General features: G+C 34.3%; 1 protein-coding gene across 1 annotated transcript in view; it reads left to right on the top strand.

Annotated features, from left to right (window-relative positions):
• The window catches only part of LOC109840370 (aminodeoxychorismate synthase, chloroplastic), an 18712-nt gene continuing 16355 nt past the window's right edge, over positions 18439–20795 (top strand). The window contains 5 exon segments of the mRNA XM_020408994.1: positions 18439–18708; positions 18997–19128; positions 19203–19270; positions 19902–19966; positions 20169–20235. Of these exon segments, the coding sequence (XP_020264583.1) occupies positions 19050–19128; positions 19203–19270; positions 19902–19966; positions 20169–20235 (279 nt within the window). The 5' untranslated portion in view covers positions 18439–18708; positions 18997–19049.

Raw genomic sequence — 20795 nt, 5'->3', positions numbered from 1 at the left:
CACCCCCAGCTTCTTCGCGAAACTGGGTTTATCATTGCATTCGGTTACATGATCGGGTTATCCTTAAGAATATAACATATAAAAATTCTCCAGGAACTTCCCGTTAACGGTAGGAAACAGTTTCGACTCATATACCTATTGGAGTATCAGGGAGCAGTTTAACCTCTTATACCGGTCGGAGGATTGAGAAGCAGTTTATACTCGTATACTCTTCGGAGTGTTAAGAAGCAGTTTATACTCGTATACTTGTCGAAGTATTACCGTTCTCATTTGGCTTATCCCAACGTTATGACGCCGGCTTCAACCAAGGTCTGAATGCTATTCTTTAAAGTAAAGCAAGCCTTGGTGGGATGAAGGATCCTCCTGTGGTACGCGCAGTACTTCGGATCTGCAGTATTGTCAGCTTCCTCCTGATTTATGATGGGCGGCAGCTTGATCTTATTGTTTTCAAGAAGGGTCTCGAAGATGGCTGGAACGTCTTCGTCTTTGAATGAGTACTCTTTTTGGAGCCTCGAATCTGAAGTCTTCTGCTGTCTTCGGGGTTGCTGTTGCGACGTCTGATTAACATCAACAACTGTTGTAGGTGTCTTTCCTTCATCATGGGAAATGAGACTCGGATTCAGAGGGTTAGCCATCGGTTGGCTTCTTTCGACCTTCCTCCTTATGAGAAAGCGTTCGGCCTGCTCTCCGCGCACCTTCAACTCTTTCTAGGTATTGAGCGGCTCTACTCCCATAACGTCCAAGATGTTAATGGACAAGTTGTTATGATAGGTTTGCAAGACGAATTCCTCCGTGACGGGATCCTTGTAGTTCATTGCCTGATTGCGAAAGCGTTTGATGAAGGTATCCACTGACTCTCCGTCTTTTTATTTCTCATCGAAGAGTGTCCTGATTGACACTTCAGCAGCGAGGAACATGCTTTCCAGGTCCTCCCAGCTGTTGATGCTTCCGGGCTTGAGACGGCGGTACCAATCGAAGGCGGGCCCGCGAAGGGTGCCAACAAATGACCGGACCATCAGAGGCTCGTTGCCAGAGATCACTCCCAAATGGGACTTGAAATAGATCAGGTGCTGCGTGGGGGAACCCTTCCCGTCGAACGGCGTGAAGTTGATCAGGTTGAATTTCGCCGGATACGGGATCGAATCCCACTCTTTCGGGTAAGGACACGGAATCCCGGTCTTCTTCACCTCTCGAGCAGACATCAGGGCATTAATTTTGCTTTCGAGATCCTTCATCTTTTCGGCCTCATCTATATCCTGTTTTGGACAATTTTTGAGAGGAATAATGCGGCCACCCCCAGTGTTATCATCATTGGTGGGTCCACCCCCGGCGTTGTTATTTTTAGTGGGGCCACCCCCAGCGGTTTGTTCATCCACATCTGAATCGCTACCTGCTTGGTTAGCAGTGCTGCGACGGCTGGACTCACCTAGCTGATTCGACAAAGCTCGAATTTGTTGGTCGTGCATTTGTCTCATCTCCCGTATAGTCATTTCCATTTCGATTTTGAATGCTTCTTTCTGCTTGGCTAGAGCATCCTCAATGATTTTGGCTATTTGCTCGGTGTTGATCATAAACACTTCACGAGATTGTCCCGGACTGGATAACGTATTATCAGAAGCGATTTCCGAGTTAGCATCCGATGCTTCATCATCCGAGGATAACCCTCTCTGCATTCTCTGATAATCCCTTTGTCTAATAGTTCCTGATCGTAACCGGGTTAGACGATGCGATACAAGCGGATCAGAGCTAGAAGGTCGAATCGATTTTCCCTTATCAACCATATTGATGGTAACCTCTGGGGGTTCGTCACCTTGCATGACCGATCGTTTCTTACGGAGACGCTTTGGATTGGACTTAGCCTTTCCGTTGGAGATCCTCTCAAATACCGAGACCCTCTGTGGAGCGGTCTTGGGGCAGCTACATGCTGATAATACTGCCCTGATAATTTTGGTACACGGACAGTGAAAGTCCATTTCCCGGGTACTTCTCTTTCGAGATTTATTCGTACACTCAGCCCGATAGTACAACTCATTGACGTTGCGGTCAGAGCAACCTATCGGCTGTTTACATGAATTCTCAGGTATAACGCATTCTTCTGTCTGAAGCGTTTTCATCTGAGTAAACATCGCCTTGTTGGCGTCTACAGGAGTCACACGCTTGGAATCACACCTTTGTGAGGGTGAAACATTAACGGGCTCCTGATTTTCTGCGCGCACCGCCAAGCGGGCCGTTGCAGAAATCATTTTGTTAGGAGGTCGCGTACGACCCCCATTTTGGGTGTTTGCCCGTGGTTCCTTCAATGGTCCCAAGCGTTCTTTAACAGGCGCTTTGCCTCGATCTTCAGGTGGAGAACCGAGGTGATCCTTCAGAGGAATCCTGAACTTGGGGAAATCCCCGCTACGGTGGGGCTTTACCGGAGGTTCGGGATCTGAAGTTGACAAAAGCTTAATGACAGTTCCGTTTGTTTTTGCCTTAGGCGCTGATTTGGCTTTTGGCATCCAAACTTGTTTAGATCTCGGTGATCTCTTAACCGCCTCTTCCTTTTGCATTTCATGTGCTTTTCGCGCAAGGGTCCGGGCATGCGCAAGCAAGGCGCGGCGCTTCTGGATTCGCTCCTCGAGAGTAGAGCGGGTTCGTTTGACATGAACTCATTTGTTAATTGGAGGTCGAGAGGAGGATTCTGATGCTGGTCGTGGCGACAGATTAGCCACTTGGCGCTTTCTGAACTCCAGATCTGCTTGGTAATGGAGTCCATCCACCTGATCCAAAGTCTTGGCAAATTGGCGCGCGAGGCGTTGGCATTTCGTTTGACGTGCTCTCTTTGATAGGGTTGGCGCGCCTTCAGCAGTTGGCTCTTTGATCGCGAAGGAGTTCAGATCTGCAGATCTGGTCTCATCGGATGCCGGCGGATCGTTACAAGGTGCAACTGTAGTAACGACGGCGTGGAGATCGACTTCTTGGGTCTTCAGATCTGGAAACCGACGGATCTTCTGGGAGGAGGAGGAGATGTACTCTTCAAATTTCTGCTGGTCGAATTCGTACTCGACCTCTTCAGCCACGGAGATCTTGATCATCGGCTGCGGCACGACAGCTTCGGCAGCGAGGCTGTTGGCTCCCACTGTGGTCGCCAGTTTGTTTGCGGTGAAAATTGATTGTTTTATTGTGGGATTCATTACAAACTTCAGACGTTTACAATGAATACAAAAATCAGTCTTTTTATAAGACTTTTACACAATGAAAATAAAAAAAATACAATTCTCTTCAAATAAACGCAACGAGTGTTTATCGCCCGCTGCTTGCATGGGATCTTGGCCTGTGACGGGGACGCGTTAGTCCGTGGACCACCGAACGATCAATATTTGGACAGAGTTTCGTCTATCCACGAAGGGATCGAGAAACCGTAGCTCTTATCTCGGCGAAGCGAGATAATCACTCTTCTTAAGATTACCGCAACGGGATAATCCTAAGGAACGAACCGGGCTACAGATCTAACTCCTCCTCCTCTCTAAAATCTGTGCACTTTAAGTCTTCAATCCGGCAGGGCTTCGCCGAGGCACAAGAATTCCAGATCTGAAAAAATGAGGGTCTGGGGCTTGTATTTATAGGCTTGAGGGAGTTCCGGGCGGTTAAAACCATGTAACGGACAGATCTGAGGTTGGAGACACCCTTGGGTGTCTCAACCTGGGCCGAGACACCCAAGGGTGTCTCGGCCTTGACCGAGACACCTCGGGTGTCCCAGTTCAGCCTGAGACGCTCCGTTATGCCTGTTTGTTCGTTTTCACCGTAACTCCTTCATCCGAATTCGGATTTGAACGATTCAAAGTGCGTTGGAAAGCCGACGAGGAGTTCTATAAGCTCCAATGATTATATCATCAGTTGAACAAATGAGACACGAAGGGTATTTCACCATTTGTGAACGATACAAGGTTCCCGATCAGTTCGTGTCTTTGTTATTCTGAAATTCTGTTGGTTTACGTAGTTCGTCGATTCACTTCAAGCGTTTACCGACATCAATCAAACTCCTGTGAACCGGATAGTGATGTTCATTGTCGTTTCTTAGCACTGAGCTGTTCGTGGAGACCTATAGGTAATTTTCGATGCCTACACTCCCCACTAACTCCTACTTTAATGGCCATTTAATTCATAATTAAGGGGATTATTAACTCTCACTTTTAGCCTATAAAAGGAGAGGAGATCATCCACTTGGGGGAGACCGATACGCACACGCAGAGGCATAGGAGAGGTGGAAACTCTGGCCCAAAAGCTTTTTAGTGAAAAAAAGCTACACACGCATCGTACTTGTAATCCCATCGAGAGGTATTGCTAAGAGAAGACTGATCTAACTTCCAAGTAATCTAATCCTCATCATTAGCAACAGACCCATCGACTCCTGGAGGAGGACTAACACTTAGGTCATTTTATGTCATAAAAGGTATAAATGCAGAAATGCATATTGAAAGATGTTCAAAATTTCAAATGAACAAATATTTGAATATTATCCATTTGAGATTTACTTTATGGTTCTACTTAGAATTGGCAAACTCATTAACCCATTGAAAACAAATGCATTAGACAGTAACATAATCATGTAACTGATAAAATCATCATCTCAAAACTTTCATCTCTGATTCTTTTGTCATATGCGACATCTAGAGTTTGGTTTTAGATGATTATGGATTTTTGAATTTAGGCATGAGAGTGTTCAAGGCAAAACTTACCTTTGATTTTATTTTATTTTTCCAAGGCCCAATTCGCGTTATAGCCCAGTATACTAGAATTTTTATGCAATCAAAGCCCTTGAACAAGTTTAAATCCATCTACACCTGTTTCCCTATGCCATCTCCGGTTTCTTAAAAAAAAGAGAATGTGGATAATAAAATTAAAACTTTATTTAAACACAATACCACATTTCACAAAATTTAAATTTGAAATCTCAATAAAAAATCCCTCATATCCTACAAAATCTCTAACTACCAAGTCTATCCTCACCAAGCATATATTCTGTAAACGTTTTTCTTTTCTTTGCTATCTGAAACCTCACGAAAAAAAAGAAAAGAGGGGCAACGACTGCATCTTAGGAGGTGTGTGACGCCCCTATTTTTACGCATGGCTGCAATCCAAGGTGAACCCAGAGATGTCAAACCTGCTATGCACTCACACTGTGCAACAACATGTTTCACCATCACAGTAATATCTCTCTAGTAGAATAAAATACAAGTGCATGTACAAAACAGGCAAAATAAGGGAAATAAATGAAATAGACATGATGTAGAAAGAGATATCTAATATATATAATCATGTCTTAACTGAATAAATTGAATACAACCGAAGTCTGAAATAAATGTGAAGTATCTCAATATGAGTCAACTGAAAATAAACTAAGGCACACAGCCTTTACAAGATAAAATACAAAACTCTAAATATCTAGATATAAATATCAACTACGGTAGAGTCTCATCTACTAAAAATATATGACGGTGACAATGGTGGAAGTCCGTCATCCTGCGGCTCTCCGGAACTCTTAGCTGCTACCTGAAAGGAATTAAAAAATAAAAAGAGAAATAACAAGAGCGTCAGAGCTTTATAGCAAGATCATCTCCATCCGCCCCCAGGGGAAGGGCTACTAGATGTGACAAAGGCTCTATCTATCAAGCACAGTCTCTCTAGATCATTTACCCTGTATCTAAAAAGAACTAATATTTAGAAACATATAATATGAGACGTAGTACGTCGAGCGAAATAATCCAAATAAGAAAAACCTCATGTATATACCATATGTCTCAAATTGTAGATAACTAAATATTAACACTGAACTAAGAATAAACAATCTAAATAGAATTAATAATTAGAAACTCACAACACGAAACTAGTACGTCGAGCGAAATAATCCAAATAAGGAAACCCTCATGTATATACCACATGTCTCAAATTGTGAATCGCTAATTATCAATTCCAAACTAGGAATAAAGAAAAGCAATACAAGGAAGTAAAGTCATCACAAATATCGGACCAAAAATATCTTTCACTATCCTATGGAAAATAATGTAAACAACTGCATATAATCCCGCGTACTTACAAGAGTAAAGTACATTTGTCATATATAACTCAGCGATGAATCATGTTCATAATGGCGTCCACCAAGACTCATGCTATCAGATAATTATCATAATGTAAATCATTGTAAAGTTTATAATTCATCGTATTATCATACGGGACGGACTACCAAATCAGCATCCTAAGTATACACGGCTCATTAGTCTCATCGCATCAACATGCGGGACGGACTACCAAATCAAGGCATCCTAGGTATACGGCTCACAAGCCTCATCACATCTTCGTGCGGGACGGGCTACTAGATTAAGTATCCTAAAACCCTACTCAATGGCCTGTACTAATGGTATATCAACGCACTATCCCAAGTAGTACTGAGCGGTGCTCGTCAATGATATCGATACAAGTATATAATGTTTAAATAAATCATATCTCCCATGTAATCGAAACAATAACTATATTCATCCTCTTCAGGATACCTATGTGTGTGCTACGACACTATACGTGTATACTCATGATTGTACATGTATCATCGTGAGCCTCGAACCCCACGTTCGAAAACAAAAGGTGTAAAAAACAACACTTCAAACAAAAGAGAACACATGTCTATCGACCGCCCCTAGGGCATTGGTCGATCGAACGTAAACGTGTACAGAGTGCACTCACAAGATCTCACCGGTTGACCGACTAGCCTTGGTCGGTCGACCGGCCAGGGAAGATCTTCACAGATCAGGTTTTGACGTTTGTATTTTTGTAACTTTATTCAAAAACTTAATTTTATTAACATGAGGCATATAATAAGATTTAAACTTTCATATTTACTTAACAGGGATTAACTCAACATGATTTAAACTCTTGAATTAATCTAGTTAGGGTTTAGCATCTCAATTAACCAAAATTTCTCAAATAAAACATAAATTATCAACATGATTAACTAAGCATGATTGAAACTAATCATTGAACATATATAAAATAATTTAAACACGTTCACATCACTTAGGTATCACAAACCAAGGGTTTATACATCTTAAATTAATAAGAAAACTCAATTAATTGTTAAACTGGGGTTTAAACATGATTTAAGCATGATTTATAAATTAAAATGAAAATAAAAGTAACCCTAATGATCATAATCATCAACAAATATAAACAGCAACTAAATATATAGATTCTCACATTGGTTTAAAGATTAACATCATAAACTAAGATTTTAAAACATCGGGTTAAGCTTTAACATGAGATTCATAAATTAAACATCTTAAATCATGAATTAACTACAGAGAAAGGTTTGGTGAAAGATTATCTTATCTCAAACGTTATGTTGAATTCCTGAACACGTGTGTGCAAGATCCCTCTTCACTAAAGTCACAAAATCCCACCTTCATCTCGACAAACGCCTCAAGAACTCTCCCAAATCTCACAAATTATGATTAGGCTTTGAGAGAAAGGAAGAGGGGGCTGCTAGGGTTTGGAATACTAATGAAAAAATATATATTTTTGTGTAAACATGTATATATATAACTACAAACTCGAATCAAAACAGCCTAAACCAGAAACAGAAAACCTAGTTAGACTAGGATAATAGTCTTTGACATTTTGGTTATAATTTTCACATCCGGCCTTAGAATAAGGTGATTTAAGATGCGTTGGAAAGATATTGAAGATACCTATAACTTTTATCTTTTCAATTTTTCCAGATTCGAACTATATCGGTATGTAATGCAGATATACTTTTAACTGGTTTTTTTTCTAGATTTCTTCTTTGTGCATGTTTAACATTTCTATACTCTCATATATACTCTTAATTGATCTCAAATCAATTGTTAGTATAATCATTCATCCATAAATAATATTCATCATAATTATATCTCATTTATCAATATAATTCACACTATTTTCAAAAATTCACGGGGTTTTACAAAGCGAGTGAAGGATCTTTGCTTGGAGTTTTTTTTTCAACATTAATCGGCAAGCATATTTTCTTCTCAATCTTCCATTTTCCATAGAATAGATTTTTCGTCATTTCTACAATTTCGCCCCCAAATTCTTAAGTAAATCCTTTGTTAATTTCAAGTGGTTGCAGTGTATTGAATTACTAGAAGTACCCACGTGAAAGGAGGACACCTTGATTGTTCATTAGTTTATATAATTCTAAAGTTGTTTTCTTAATTGTGTTTTGAACCCTGTGATGCTCTGTAGGATTTTGTTCACCTAGTTGGACTTAGAGTGCATGCGCCTTTTTTTTACTGTAGCTTCATGATAACTATTGTCTAAATTGTAGTTATGTTTTTGGTATAATTTTTCTAATAATTTAGTCTTAAAATAGATAGTCTAGTTAAATAATAACTTTTCTTTAATAAGAAAGAATTTCTATTCTCAATGCTTCCCTTTCTTTCCTTTAGACAATCAAGAAAAAAAATATAAACTTTGTTTTCTAATTATGAAAAATGGTTTATAATCCTACGATTTAGCTTGTTACTATCTTATTTTTATTTAGTTTTTCTTATTTTCTTCCTGACCATAACATTCTTATTGCTACTAACAGTGTTATATTCACATAAGTTTTTGCACAAATTAGAAGGTGTCGTAGGCTTTATAAAAATATAAACATATCTAATTTACTTATGAAAAACATATTTTGAGGACTTATAAAACTAACTGAAATGTCTTTTCGTTATTTCTACATCACCCTTGACATGAAAGAATGATGTTTGTAGTGGTTAGTTGCCTTTGACAATGACCCTAAGGTCTAGAGTTTAAATCCTAGCGACCTTGATTTTTCACAAAAAAATTTTTGGATCGGTTTTTTATCCCAACTCGACCCGATTCGGGCCCATTATCAATACTAAACCCGTTTGGGTCTAAAACTCAATTTTTAGACCCGTTTGGACCTTTTGTTCACCAAAACCAGTTTTGTAGATTTCTATGCTATCAAATCAAACCCGTTTGACCCACTTTGACACCAACCAATTATGTTAATTAATTATTTTCCCTTTGTTAAGATGAAGGATGATATGGTTGGACCTCTTGATGCTTGTCGGATCACCTGATGCTATGTTTGATCACTTAGTGACATTTAATAGGGTTGATTATGCATGAAAATGACTTCCGTAAAAAAAATATGATTTATAAACGTACTATCATAGCATGGCTATACCCTCGACATCGATATCACAGTGTGAGGAGTTCTTCTTGATTATTACTATTATATAATAGCATTAACTAGACGATGCATCCATCTTGATTGGATATGTTCTGGATCACAGTTATTTTTTATATTTTTACGGAAGCCGTTCCACGGTAATACTGTGGTTAGTGCCCAACATTTCATACACGGTCACTTAAAATAAACAGATAAAGATGGGGTTTAATAAAGGGGAATTGGATGGAGAATTTAAAGTGTATATAAGCGGGCTCATGTGCATTCCTGATATCTGAGTTATATATACAAGGACCAATACTTGACTTGAAGCCGTGTTCCCAGGATAGTTTACGGAACCCGGTTTATATACATGAAAATATTTTCCTCTAAATTCAAATAACATCTAAAATAATAATGTGTTTATGTGCCTTGTGATAGACTTTATCTTGGTATCTACAATTAGCATTTTTTATTTACTACCTTTAATTAAGATTTCACCTTTTCTTTATACCTGCCACATACACTTACATGCGCATAATTTCTTCATTTTACATGCTTGTTGGAAGTTTTCTGACTCCCATGGGGTTTGCGCACCCCAAACTCGGGGACTGTTCTTTCTTCGCATGATCGAAAGTATTTTAAGGTGCAGGCTCAGCAGCAGTGATCACCGTTTATCCTATATATTCCTCCGTTTCATTTGGTTTAGGCAGTTATTTGATTTAGACTTTTCCTTGAGCCAAATGTGGCCTTCTAGACTATGATGTTAATCTTCTTACTCTTTTCTTTTTTGGATAGTTGTCATCTCATAGTCAAACTCTATTTTTCGGAGAATTTCTTTATATATTTCTTTTGTTGTCATAGTTACATGCTATGTGGTGTAGTTGTTGCTATATATCTGTATACAGGATGACCTAGAAGCGTGAAGGTGACCAAAATATTGCATTGTTGGCTGAGTCACGTTCCAATTATTACGCTTTGGAACCAGGGCGTGACATCATATGTGTTTTATCTATTTTTCTTAATTTCTCAAAGCATAGCTCTCTATAGCAATGCTTCCACTTCAGTAAGATGTTAGGACCTGGATCTTTGATCAAAGATTAACAAATTTATGAAAACGACGAAGGAATTGAGAAAAACATGAAGAATAAACAAAACATTCACCACACCCTGGTGTGGTGTCTGCCACACCGGTGGTAGAATCTGTTCTGTTTGCCATGGGTGTGGTGTCTGCCACACCCTGGTATGACAGAATCTTCTCTGTTTGTCATGGGTATTGTGTGTGCCACACCATAGTGTGGCAGACTCGTTTTTAGAATCCTAATCTATTTGGGATTGTGTTTTGTTATAAATAGAACCATGTTTTTAGGGTTTCTAAAGGAGAGAATTAGCATTGTTTTGAGCACTTTAAGAGGGAGATATTGTGAGGGAGTTGAGAGCTTTGGTTAGGGTTATATTTGAATAATTTTGTGAGTTATAACCCGTTGTATTTCTCCTCTATAAAGTGAAATCTCCCCATCCTCTCCCCGTGGACGTAGGCAATTGCCGAACCACGTAAATTCCTGTGTTTGTGTGTGATTTTGGTCGTTATTTTGTGAATTGCACTCGTGTTTAGTTTTTAGTTTTCTTCTCCCATCGCTCACTGACTCGTTTGGTTATCGAGGACGCTTCCGCACAACGCGCAACAAAATTAACTCAGGGAAAATGTAAATTTCATGAAAAAATTAGAGAAGTGATTAAAAAGAAGAATTAGGATCGCATTCTTAATTTCATCTCATATGCTAACAAGGAGGTTGTGATAAGTTAAGTAAATTTTTTATTCACTTTGGAACCTAAATAAAATAATTGATTTTGTTGGCACTTAAACGCCATAAAGTTTCCGTATTTTGATTTTTTTGATAACCTAGCCCAAAGTTGAACATAAAATCATGTGAATTATATTGGAAATCATGATGATGATAGAACTAATATATTATGTTATAAATAAAATTAAAATCACTTAACCTAAAATTGACTTATGTAATGAATAAACCAAATATAAAAAAGTATCTTAACGCGAACCAAAAAAGTACAAATATAATAAGTATATTCTTCAAAAACATAAAGCAATGGATGCAATCCAAAAATATATATTTTCTATCAATCAACCATTTTGAAGGTATAGTATGTAAAATTTTTAAGAAAGCTCATCTAAATTTCAATCATTTTTTCTTCGTCTTCATTCTCTTCCTCAAACTTGAGGGAGTTGGTTCTTTCTTCATATTTGCGATATATAAAACATGTGTAATAATTAAATTAAAGAGTAAAATATTAAAAAATACATAAAATTATAAAAAATTAAAATAGTTAATTTAAAGAATATCTAAGCAGGTTGTATCCTTGTTTTGGCACTGCTTGTAGGTGGTGTTTTAAATGCAAACGTATCAAGTGTAGAAATAAGTGATATATCAAATATCTTCTTCTTTTTCCTTGCTATTAATGGTAGATATGGGAGTAGATATGTCTGTATTTAATTCAACAGATTGATTATCAATGATACAATCCTGATTCATTTCATTTGTATTTTCATCCTATGCTAATAGTACATTTCTCTTAGAGTAACATAAACATAATTTTATTTTTTGCAATAAAGAAGCTATTATTAAATTTCTCAAAAACCTTATCTTTAAACTTTGTATCAATTGTATTTTTAGGCGTGGATAAATCCGGAGTATCTTCGAAAAATTGACCGTCATCGCCATCAACATGTAACATATCGTGGTATTTCTCAACATTTGATAAAAATAAATTTATTATTAGTACAATCAACAAATTACTATACTTGTTTAATATAATTTTATTAGTTAGATTATTGAAGTATTAACTTGCCATTAGTTAGCAGTAATAATCCCATGAGTTTCTCATCATCCATATCATCATTAATGATTTTAATGACTATGTATTCTTTAATGCATTTATTTATGTTAAATTCTTAACTTTCATGCGGAAACGAATATTTCTACCCGATTAGGCTCTTTATAGCAAGTGGAATAGTCCTATTATTCGCATCTTGTTTTATCAACATAAAATCAACACAAAATTCATTGTTTAATTAAAAACATATTAACGCTTTACTGTAATTCGAGATAATATACCCAACCCAAAAAAATTGCTAATTTTGAAAGACCAATTTTCATCAAACATAGAACATCGTGAAGGAATATTACAAAGGTAGTGATGCTTGCTCCATCCATCACTTGCAAGGTAAGTTTGTACATGAAGATAATTAACATGCCCTTTGTCAACTTAAAATTCTTTCGTTTATAACTTATATTTTATAAAGTATGAATGTTTATAACATTTATAATATAATATTTTCTTTATTCTACATATTTGATCTCTTTTTTGTAACAATTGTAGTAAAGTAACCCATTGATCTATTTTAATTTGTTATTGCAATCAGCATGAAAAGAATCTCATCAACCCGATACTTTCTTAATTTCCATGATTTTAGCATTGCAAAAAAAATTTCTCCTAAAAAATGAAGAGATTAAAGATTCAATGTTCAAGTGAACTTTAAGACAGTGGCGGACATTATAATGCAAGATAAATCCTTTTAATTATTTACCATTAGTCTCTAAGTTATGTATTTATTTATTTATTAAGTTGTAATATAATTCATATAATTTTTTATAAATTAATTAACCTATATAAATTAAGAGATTCAAGTATACAATAATGTCACAATATAACTCTTGCCAATGTTTCGTGTTTTTTTAATTACGTATAGTGAACAACTGTAACTGAAGATATATGAACATGAAATTGTAGTAGTCATATTATATCGAATTTATATTAAACATAATTTTTTTTAATTATTTATTAGTCAATATAATTGACATTTTAAAGTTATTATATGAAACATTCAGAACAAGGAATATTTTATATTAAACATAAATATTTTTAATTATTTATTAGTCAATATAATTGACATTTTAAAGTTATTATATGAAACATTCAGAACATGGAATAAGTAGTCCATAAAAATCTTGATTTTTTAAAACTTTATTACATAATCAAACATATTAAACATAAAAGTTTTGAATTTTTTTTATTAAACCATATAATCAATATTTTTAGGTGACATAGTTTGGTTGGTGATTTACCTCGATGCAAGTATATAATTAAAATTTCCATGTTTATAGAGAAGAATAAGAGAACATGAAAATATATAATTAAATTTCAGAACATAAAACATTAATTAAACCTTATAATCAATACTATTGTATAATGCTATTAATGTATATAAATTATATAAAATTAATTAAAATTAAACCGCTATCAATTTCCTTCTCTACATCTAAGTTACAATACCATTCAATGTAATCCAAAATTTATTCGTGAGCAACATATGATATCAAACATGACCTAAAAATAAAATAAAAAATATGTGTATATAACAGCAGATATAATCGAGTAGCATAGAATGTTGAACCTGGTATTGTATTAGGAGGTCCAGGAATTCTGTAGCAAAATAAAATAACAAATTAAATAAAACTTAAATAAAATAAAGATCGTGTAAATTCTGAGATGAATCACCTTGGGTTATACTTGTCATGATATTAATATTTTAATACAAAAAATTAAAACCCAACCCAAACCAACCCAGATTCTTCAAAGCAAATGAATTTATAGAACATGACTACTACAATCAAACATGAGAAATTAAACTAAATTAAATTAAATTAAATTAATGTATATAACAACAGATATAAATAGAAGAAAATATATGGACATAATCAAGTAGGATAGAATAAGGAACCTGATAATGTATTAGGAGACGACTCAGGAATTCTGTAGAAAAATAGTGCAATTAAATTAACAAAACAGAGCACATGCATATTCTGAGATGAATTTCCAAATAATATTTAGAATTAATATTTGATAAAATTTAATTACTAACTTGCAAAATTTGATATAATTTTAGTATTAAATTATTTCTAAAACTATCGTTATTAATTATTCTGTTATATATTAATTGATTTTCTAAAAGTTATTTCTAATGTTGGTATACATTAATCACAGAATTACTATTTAAAAAAAAAATTTATTATTAATTAATTACAAAATTAGTAATAAATTCATCATAATTTGAAAAATAGAATCATGAACTAAATTTGAAATTTTAGTTAAGAATAGATTTTAAAAAACTCAAATTCCAAACTCTAAAAATTTTAAATTACTAAAATGCAAAATTCGATATAATTTCAGTATTAAATTATTTCTAAAAATATGTATACTAATTATTCCGTTATATATTAATTTATTTTCTTAAAAAAAATTGTTCCTAATTTTGGTATCATTAATCATGGAGGTACTATTTTTTAAAAAATGGTGTTATTAGTTAATTAAAAAATTGGTTATAAATTTGATATAATTTGAAAAATCGACTCATGATCTAAATTTGAAAATTTCAAATTTCAAATTTAAAATTCTAAAAAATTTAAATTAATAAAAAGTAAAAGTTGTGAAAATTTTAGTAACAAATAATTTTTAAAAACATCGGTACTAATTATTTCGTTATATATTAATTGATTTGGTAAAATTATTTTGTTATATATTAATTGATTTTGTAAAATTGTTTCTAATTTTTATACTCATTAATCACGAAATTACTATTTTTAAAAATTTTGTTATTAATTAATTACGAAATTAGTAATACTTTTGATATAATTTGAAAAATAGGATCTTGATCAAAAATTAAAAATTTCGTTGTGAATAGATTATAAAAAATTCAAATTTCATGATATTTGTAAAAATCATATTAATTTTAGAAAAATTAGTATAAGTTATTTTCTGATATTCTAAAAATAAAAAAAAATTAATTGGAAGAAATATCTTTGGTGATCTGAAAAAAATAATTCAAAAATTAGAAAAACTATAATTAAAAAATTAGAAACATGAAATTAGTAATAAATTCGATGCATATATTAAAAATTAAATTGGTTAGGAATTCTTACCTATGAATATATAGTGGTCAGTGATGTCCTTTAGATGATGATCGAGGAAAGAGTCGAAAGGGTTTGAAAAATATTAAAACTCACCGATAAATACATAATTTAGCACATGCAAGCTCTAAAAAGTAAAATAATATAACAAATTACTTAAAAATAAAATAGGCAACCATATAAGGGTAATTATCACATAAATATTGAAAATAATAAAACCAATTATGTGAAGAGTTCTTACTCGTGAGTATGTAGTAGTTGTTAATGATGTTGGGAAGACAATTGAAAAATGTGGGGAGTGATTTGAAAAAATAGTATACGGCAAAAATTGTTTAAAAAAAACAATCAATGGAAATTAAAAGGGTTGGTTGTCAAGATACTCACTGAGATTGAGGGATGATGGAAGATGATGGTGATGAAAAGACGACGGGGATTTTTTAGAATTATTTTCATTAATATTTCTATTTTTTGGCTGTGTGGATTTTTCTAGTTAGTATGTCATCAAGGTAGAAATTATGGGTATATTTCCAAGGAGATTTTGGGGATTACGTGATTGATGAGGATGATAAAAAAGAGAAATCAATTGAGATTGGATTCAGATTGGTGATCGATTAATTATATTGGGGTGATTTGTAATATGAGAGAGATTGGATGAGTTGTTTAAAACGGATGGTTTATATTTTTTATAGATTTAAATTATTTTGTGCTAGGAAGATGGACGGTGAGAGTTTAGGACACATGATATTTTTACTTGAGAAGAGAAGTAGGCAAGCTCCGGGAGGGTTTGTGGCAAAGGATTTTGGCTTAAGGTATGCATATAGTAACAAATACCAAAAGTTATTTTTTGCTACCATAAGTTTCACAAATTTTTTATGTTGATATATTTTGTTAGTCACACATGAGAATATTCTACAGAATATTGTTATGCAGCTATCAATGATAAATTCAGTTCATCTTTAACTTTATTAATGGTTAAAATCATGTCATCTTTGAATTTGAAACCTAATGTCCAATTTTTTTTATTGGAAGCACAAGCCCTTTCCTCACCAAGCTCAAATGGTGATTGGAAAGTTAATAATATGAACAAGATGACTCTAAGGAAGGGGTTAACAATGATAACATATGTAAAAATTGAGAACAAGGAAAAATTGAGAGAGAGAGAGAGAGAGAGAGAGAGAGAGAGAGAGAGAGAGAGAGAGAGAGAGAGAGAGAGAGAGGGAGAGAGAGAGAGAGAGAGAGAGAGAGAGAGAGAGAGAGAGAAGAATATGAAATTGAAGGGGAAAGAAGTGAAATTACTTGAGGATAAGCACATTATTATGGATAGAGAAGAGAATTAGGTGAATTAGATGCTCATTTGAGAGAGGAGGAAGAAGAAGAACTTAAGGTTAAAAATCAGGTAGGGAAATGATATTTGTATTCTTTATAAAATAGTAACAATTTTAACAGGATTTTGATGATAGACGACTTATGATATTTAAGTGCCATGAGAAACTAGTTATGAGATTTAATTGATAAAATGATGAAAATATATGGTATTTCAGTGTCATTTAGCCAATAATCAATCTTCTAACTTTATTTATTGGACATGCTCTTTTTTTGATTAATGGGTTCAGAAGCATATGTGTAATATTTACATTGTGTACCATGAGGTGTTAGTTGGTGATAACTAGAGAGAGTTCAATAATGTGTTTGCTTTCTTTTCTTGTCTTTTCATTTTGATTTGATTAAAATAAAATTTTATATAATTTATACAATAAATATCATTCATGGGCGCCCATTGAGTAAGTAGTTGTAATGGGTGAGTTATAAAGGTTCTCTACGACCAATGACATAGATGTAGTCGGAAAAATCATGAGGAATTGTATTCTGATTTCTTTTCTTCTCTTCTTGTATTTGTATTCTATATTTAAAGTGCAACTTCTATTTACGTTGGACATCCAATCATTATTTTGATTAATAATTAATATATTTAATTGCTTATTTTTACTAAGTATTCAAGAACTAAAATGATGAGATGCAACGAGAGTTTGTTATGGTTACTACTATCACCAGATAAATGTATTAATTCTTTTTGTGTATACTTGTTTAATTGTTCAATTATTGTCATAGGGGATGCTTCTTGAGTGCCTTATTCATTAATCTATTTTAAAAAGTCTATTTTCATTCGTAATTTTTATGTGTTTATAAATATTTAGGGACATTTTTTGAAAGAATATTCTTTTTACGGTAGCATAACTTGAAATTTTTATAGTAGAAATTTTGAAAGGAAATAGATTCACACAGTATGATGTGGTTGTAGAAGGAATATCAATCTTATCATTGACGAACCAAATTATCAAGCAATCATAAAAATTACTTTTTACTTAAATAATATTCTTATTGGTGCCAAGTATACAATGTTATCAGATGGATGACTTATTACTTAAAATGTCATATTTAAGCCTCTAAACTTTACTATTTCTTTGAAAGACAAAAAAAAACTTTTGTCCTAGAGACATCTAAAATATTTCAATATATTTTATGATAGTGATACACTATTTCAAACCCAATTATAATAAAGAAATAAACTGAAAAAAATAAGATATCTAACCACATGCAATGCACGTGCATCTTATCAAGTGTTACATAAATGTACCATGAGTTTTCCGTTTTCACTAACAGTGTGTTTGGGAGATGACTCAGGGAAGAGAAGGACACCCCAATTTAGAGTATAAGATTTTGGCTCAAAATTTCCCCCATTCCCCTCCTCTAACTCTCTTAAATGGAACTCCCAAACAACGTTAAAATTAGATTTCTCTTCCCCTCCCCTTCTCTACCCTCCATCTAAACCGGCCATAAGAGCTAACATGATTTTCTAAAGAAGAGGAAAAGGATGAATCTCAGGGTTACACATGAACCATGAAAAGTAATTACCTAAGTAAATATATCACATGATTTTTTATTTTTTTATTCTTGTTTCGTTAGAAGTTCGTGATAAGTGGTGGGTTCCCGTCACCGTCTCGCCGTTCAAAAAGTCAAACAGATCTCAGCGACTGCCGCCAAACAAATAAAACTGTGACCCGCAATCTTAACAGAGGCGCACGCTATCGTCAAAAATCCTTCGCAGGCGCAACTTACCCCAGCTCAAAGAACAAGTAGCCGCCACGGCCTCTTATTTCTCCTCCTCTCTTTTTCCCTCGACAAAAATAACAGAGAGCGCGATGTCGGCAAATCTTGGATTTTTTTTTTCTTCGCGTCATCGCGCGCCGCCTCTCCCTCCGCTCTCGAGGTGAATCCCCGCTGCCTCGATTTTCTTGAGATAGCGCTACGCTCCGTCACGAATCTCGACGCGGCGGCGGCGGCGGCGGTCGTCGGTAGCTGTCGTCCGCTGATCCCTGAAGCTCCGGTGCCACCTAGGACGACCGGATCTCCGAGGAGAAGAGGCGGAGGAGGAGGAAATTGGGCGGGGAAAGATCGTGCGGACGTTGCTAATCGATAACTATGATAGTTATACTTACAACATCTATCAAGAGTTATCAATCGTCAATGGAGGTTAGATCTGGATGTACTTGATCTTGATTTAGTTGAATGTTTCATTGAAATATTTATTCAGACACCTAAAACTAATAGTTGAGAATTAGCAGGAAGTTCATTTTGTAGATTTAGCCAATACCTCCATGAATTCACATTGGTTGAGCGTTAATAAAACGAAACATGCATTAAAACTCGGAACTCTTACCAGATTCGTGGCTTCTGTTGCATCAAGGATGTGCCTTTTTCTATTTGATATTTCAAACGATGTTTCCTAAGCATTTATATTCTGTTTTCTCGCACTTTTAGTGCCACCTGTTGTTATTCGCAATGACGAGTGGACGGTGGAGCATGTTCTCTATATGTTGTATGAAGAAAAAGCGTTTGACAATGTTGTCATATCACCAGGGCCTGGTTCACCGGCATGCTCAAGAGACATAGGTTGGTATTATTTGCTATGTGCTTCTATACGAATATTGCTAGAGAGGTTGATTTCATGATCTTTTAATTTGTAGGAATCTGCTTAGAGATACTTCGTAAATGCGAGGATATTCCGATATTGGGTGTTTGTCTTGGCCACCAGGTTCTTCCTATATTGATATATAAATTGTTATGTATCTTTCATTAATGTTTGTCAGCATCATGCATTCGCGTTAGCTACCATCATCTGATTTCTTTCACTATTGACAGTCGAGGCTGTACCTTAAAGTGCAATTTAGGGTGTATCAGAGTTTTTTTTCTAGCTATCCTTAAAAAAAAACAAAGATTAACAAATAGGGTCGAGCGGGATCAGTCAAGGCATTTATAGAAAATGATTTATAGTCGATATATTAACTTGTTGGATCAAGCTATGGAGATATTGAGTAGCTATAACATATCAATAGAGAGGATATGAGTGCCGAGGAACATTCCGTTCTTAAACATTAAACTTATCAACTAACTTTGGATGTTATTTGTTAGGGCACGATGAAGAATCTCAAACTAGACATAAATGCAATCTCTATATGTGACATGGGAGTAGTGTTCAAGTAGACATGTAATATCTAACATTTATTATTATTATAATTTGGCATGGGAGTAGTAGTGTTCAAGTGGACATGTAATATCTAACATTTATTATTATTATATTTGGTTATGAGTATAGTTCTTATGTGTTGCATGACCTTATAGATGAATATGCAGTATCCGACATCTTTAATTTTAAATTCTCACAGGCTTTGGGATTTGTTCATGGTGCTAAAGTTGTCCATGCTCCTGAACCAGTTCATGGACTTTTAAGGTAGATTTTTGATCATTTAAACATCTTTCCATTTAATTGAAAATGTAGTTTGTCTTTCAATAGGAGAAGTCAGATAAATTTCTGTTGTAAAATACTTCTCCTTTTATGATCTATGTATCTTTTCCTAGCTGAGGCATTATCTTAGAAGGTTAGTACACAATACTTCTGTATTGGTGCTTATTAAATATCTTTTGTTTTCCAGTGAAATTGAGCACAATGAATGCGACATTTTTCAGGGTATCCCCTCAGGAACAAATTCTGGATTTGAGGTAAGTTCTGAATGGTTATTATATATGAACTTCAAAGATTTTGCTTTTCTTTACCTAGTTACTTTGAATCTTACAACAGCCAAAAAAAAGCCAATTCATTTGGGTCTTTCTACGTGAATCCTTTCCTCCATTCAGCTCTATAAGGCGACTTCCTATATCATATTTCACTAATATTCAAGTCCTGTTGTTCTTTTTTTGTTTTGTACAATTACTGTCTTCTTTTTGTGGTCCACACAAACATTCTGCAGGTTAGTCTTTATAATTTTGGAAAAAAGCGAAGTACTTTTTTTTCTAGGAAGAAGCACTAGTTAAAGTTAAAAGACAAACAATAAACAAAAAGATATTTTGGAGGCATTTGTAAAAGTTTTTACTTGTATATTTTTAGAGACTCCACTTTAGGCTGTTTTACAGAAAAGTTATTTGAACTCTAAGTCGTTGCTTTATTATAATATACAAATAGATGGTGATGCATTAAACAAAATATGAAATTTCCTCTATTGAGGTTGGAAGAGAAAGTTTATTATTCTTAACTCTACTAAGAAATATTATGAAAGAGATGG

This window comes from Asparagus officinalis, chromosome 5 (genome assembly GCF_001876935.1).
Source record: "Asparagus officinalis chromosome 5, Aspof.V1, whole genome shotgun sequence".
NCBI classification, from domain to species: Eukaryota; Viridiplantae; Streptophyta; class Magnoliopsida; order Asparagales; family Asparagaceae; genus Asparagus; species Asparagus officinalis.
This window is presented reverse-complemented; position numbering and strand designations above follow the sequence as displayed.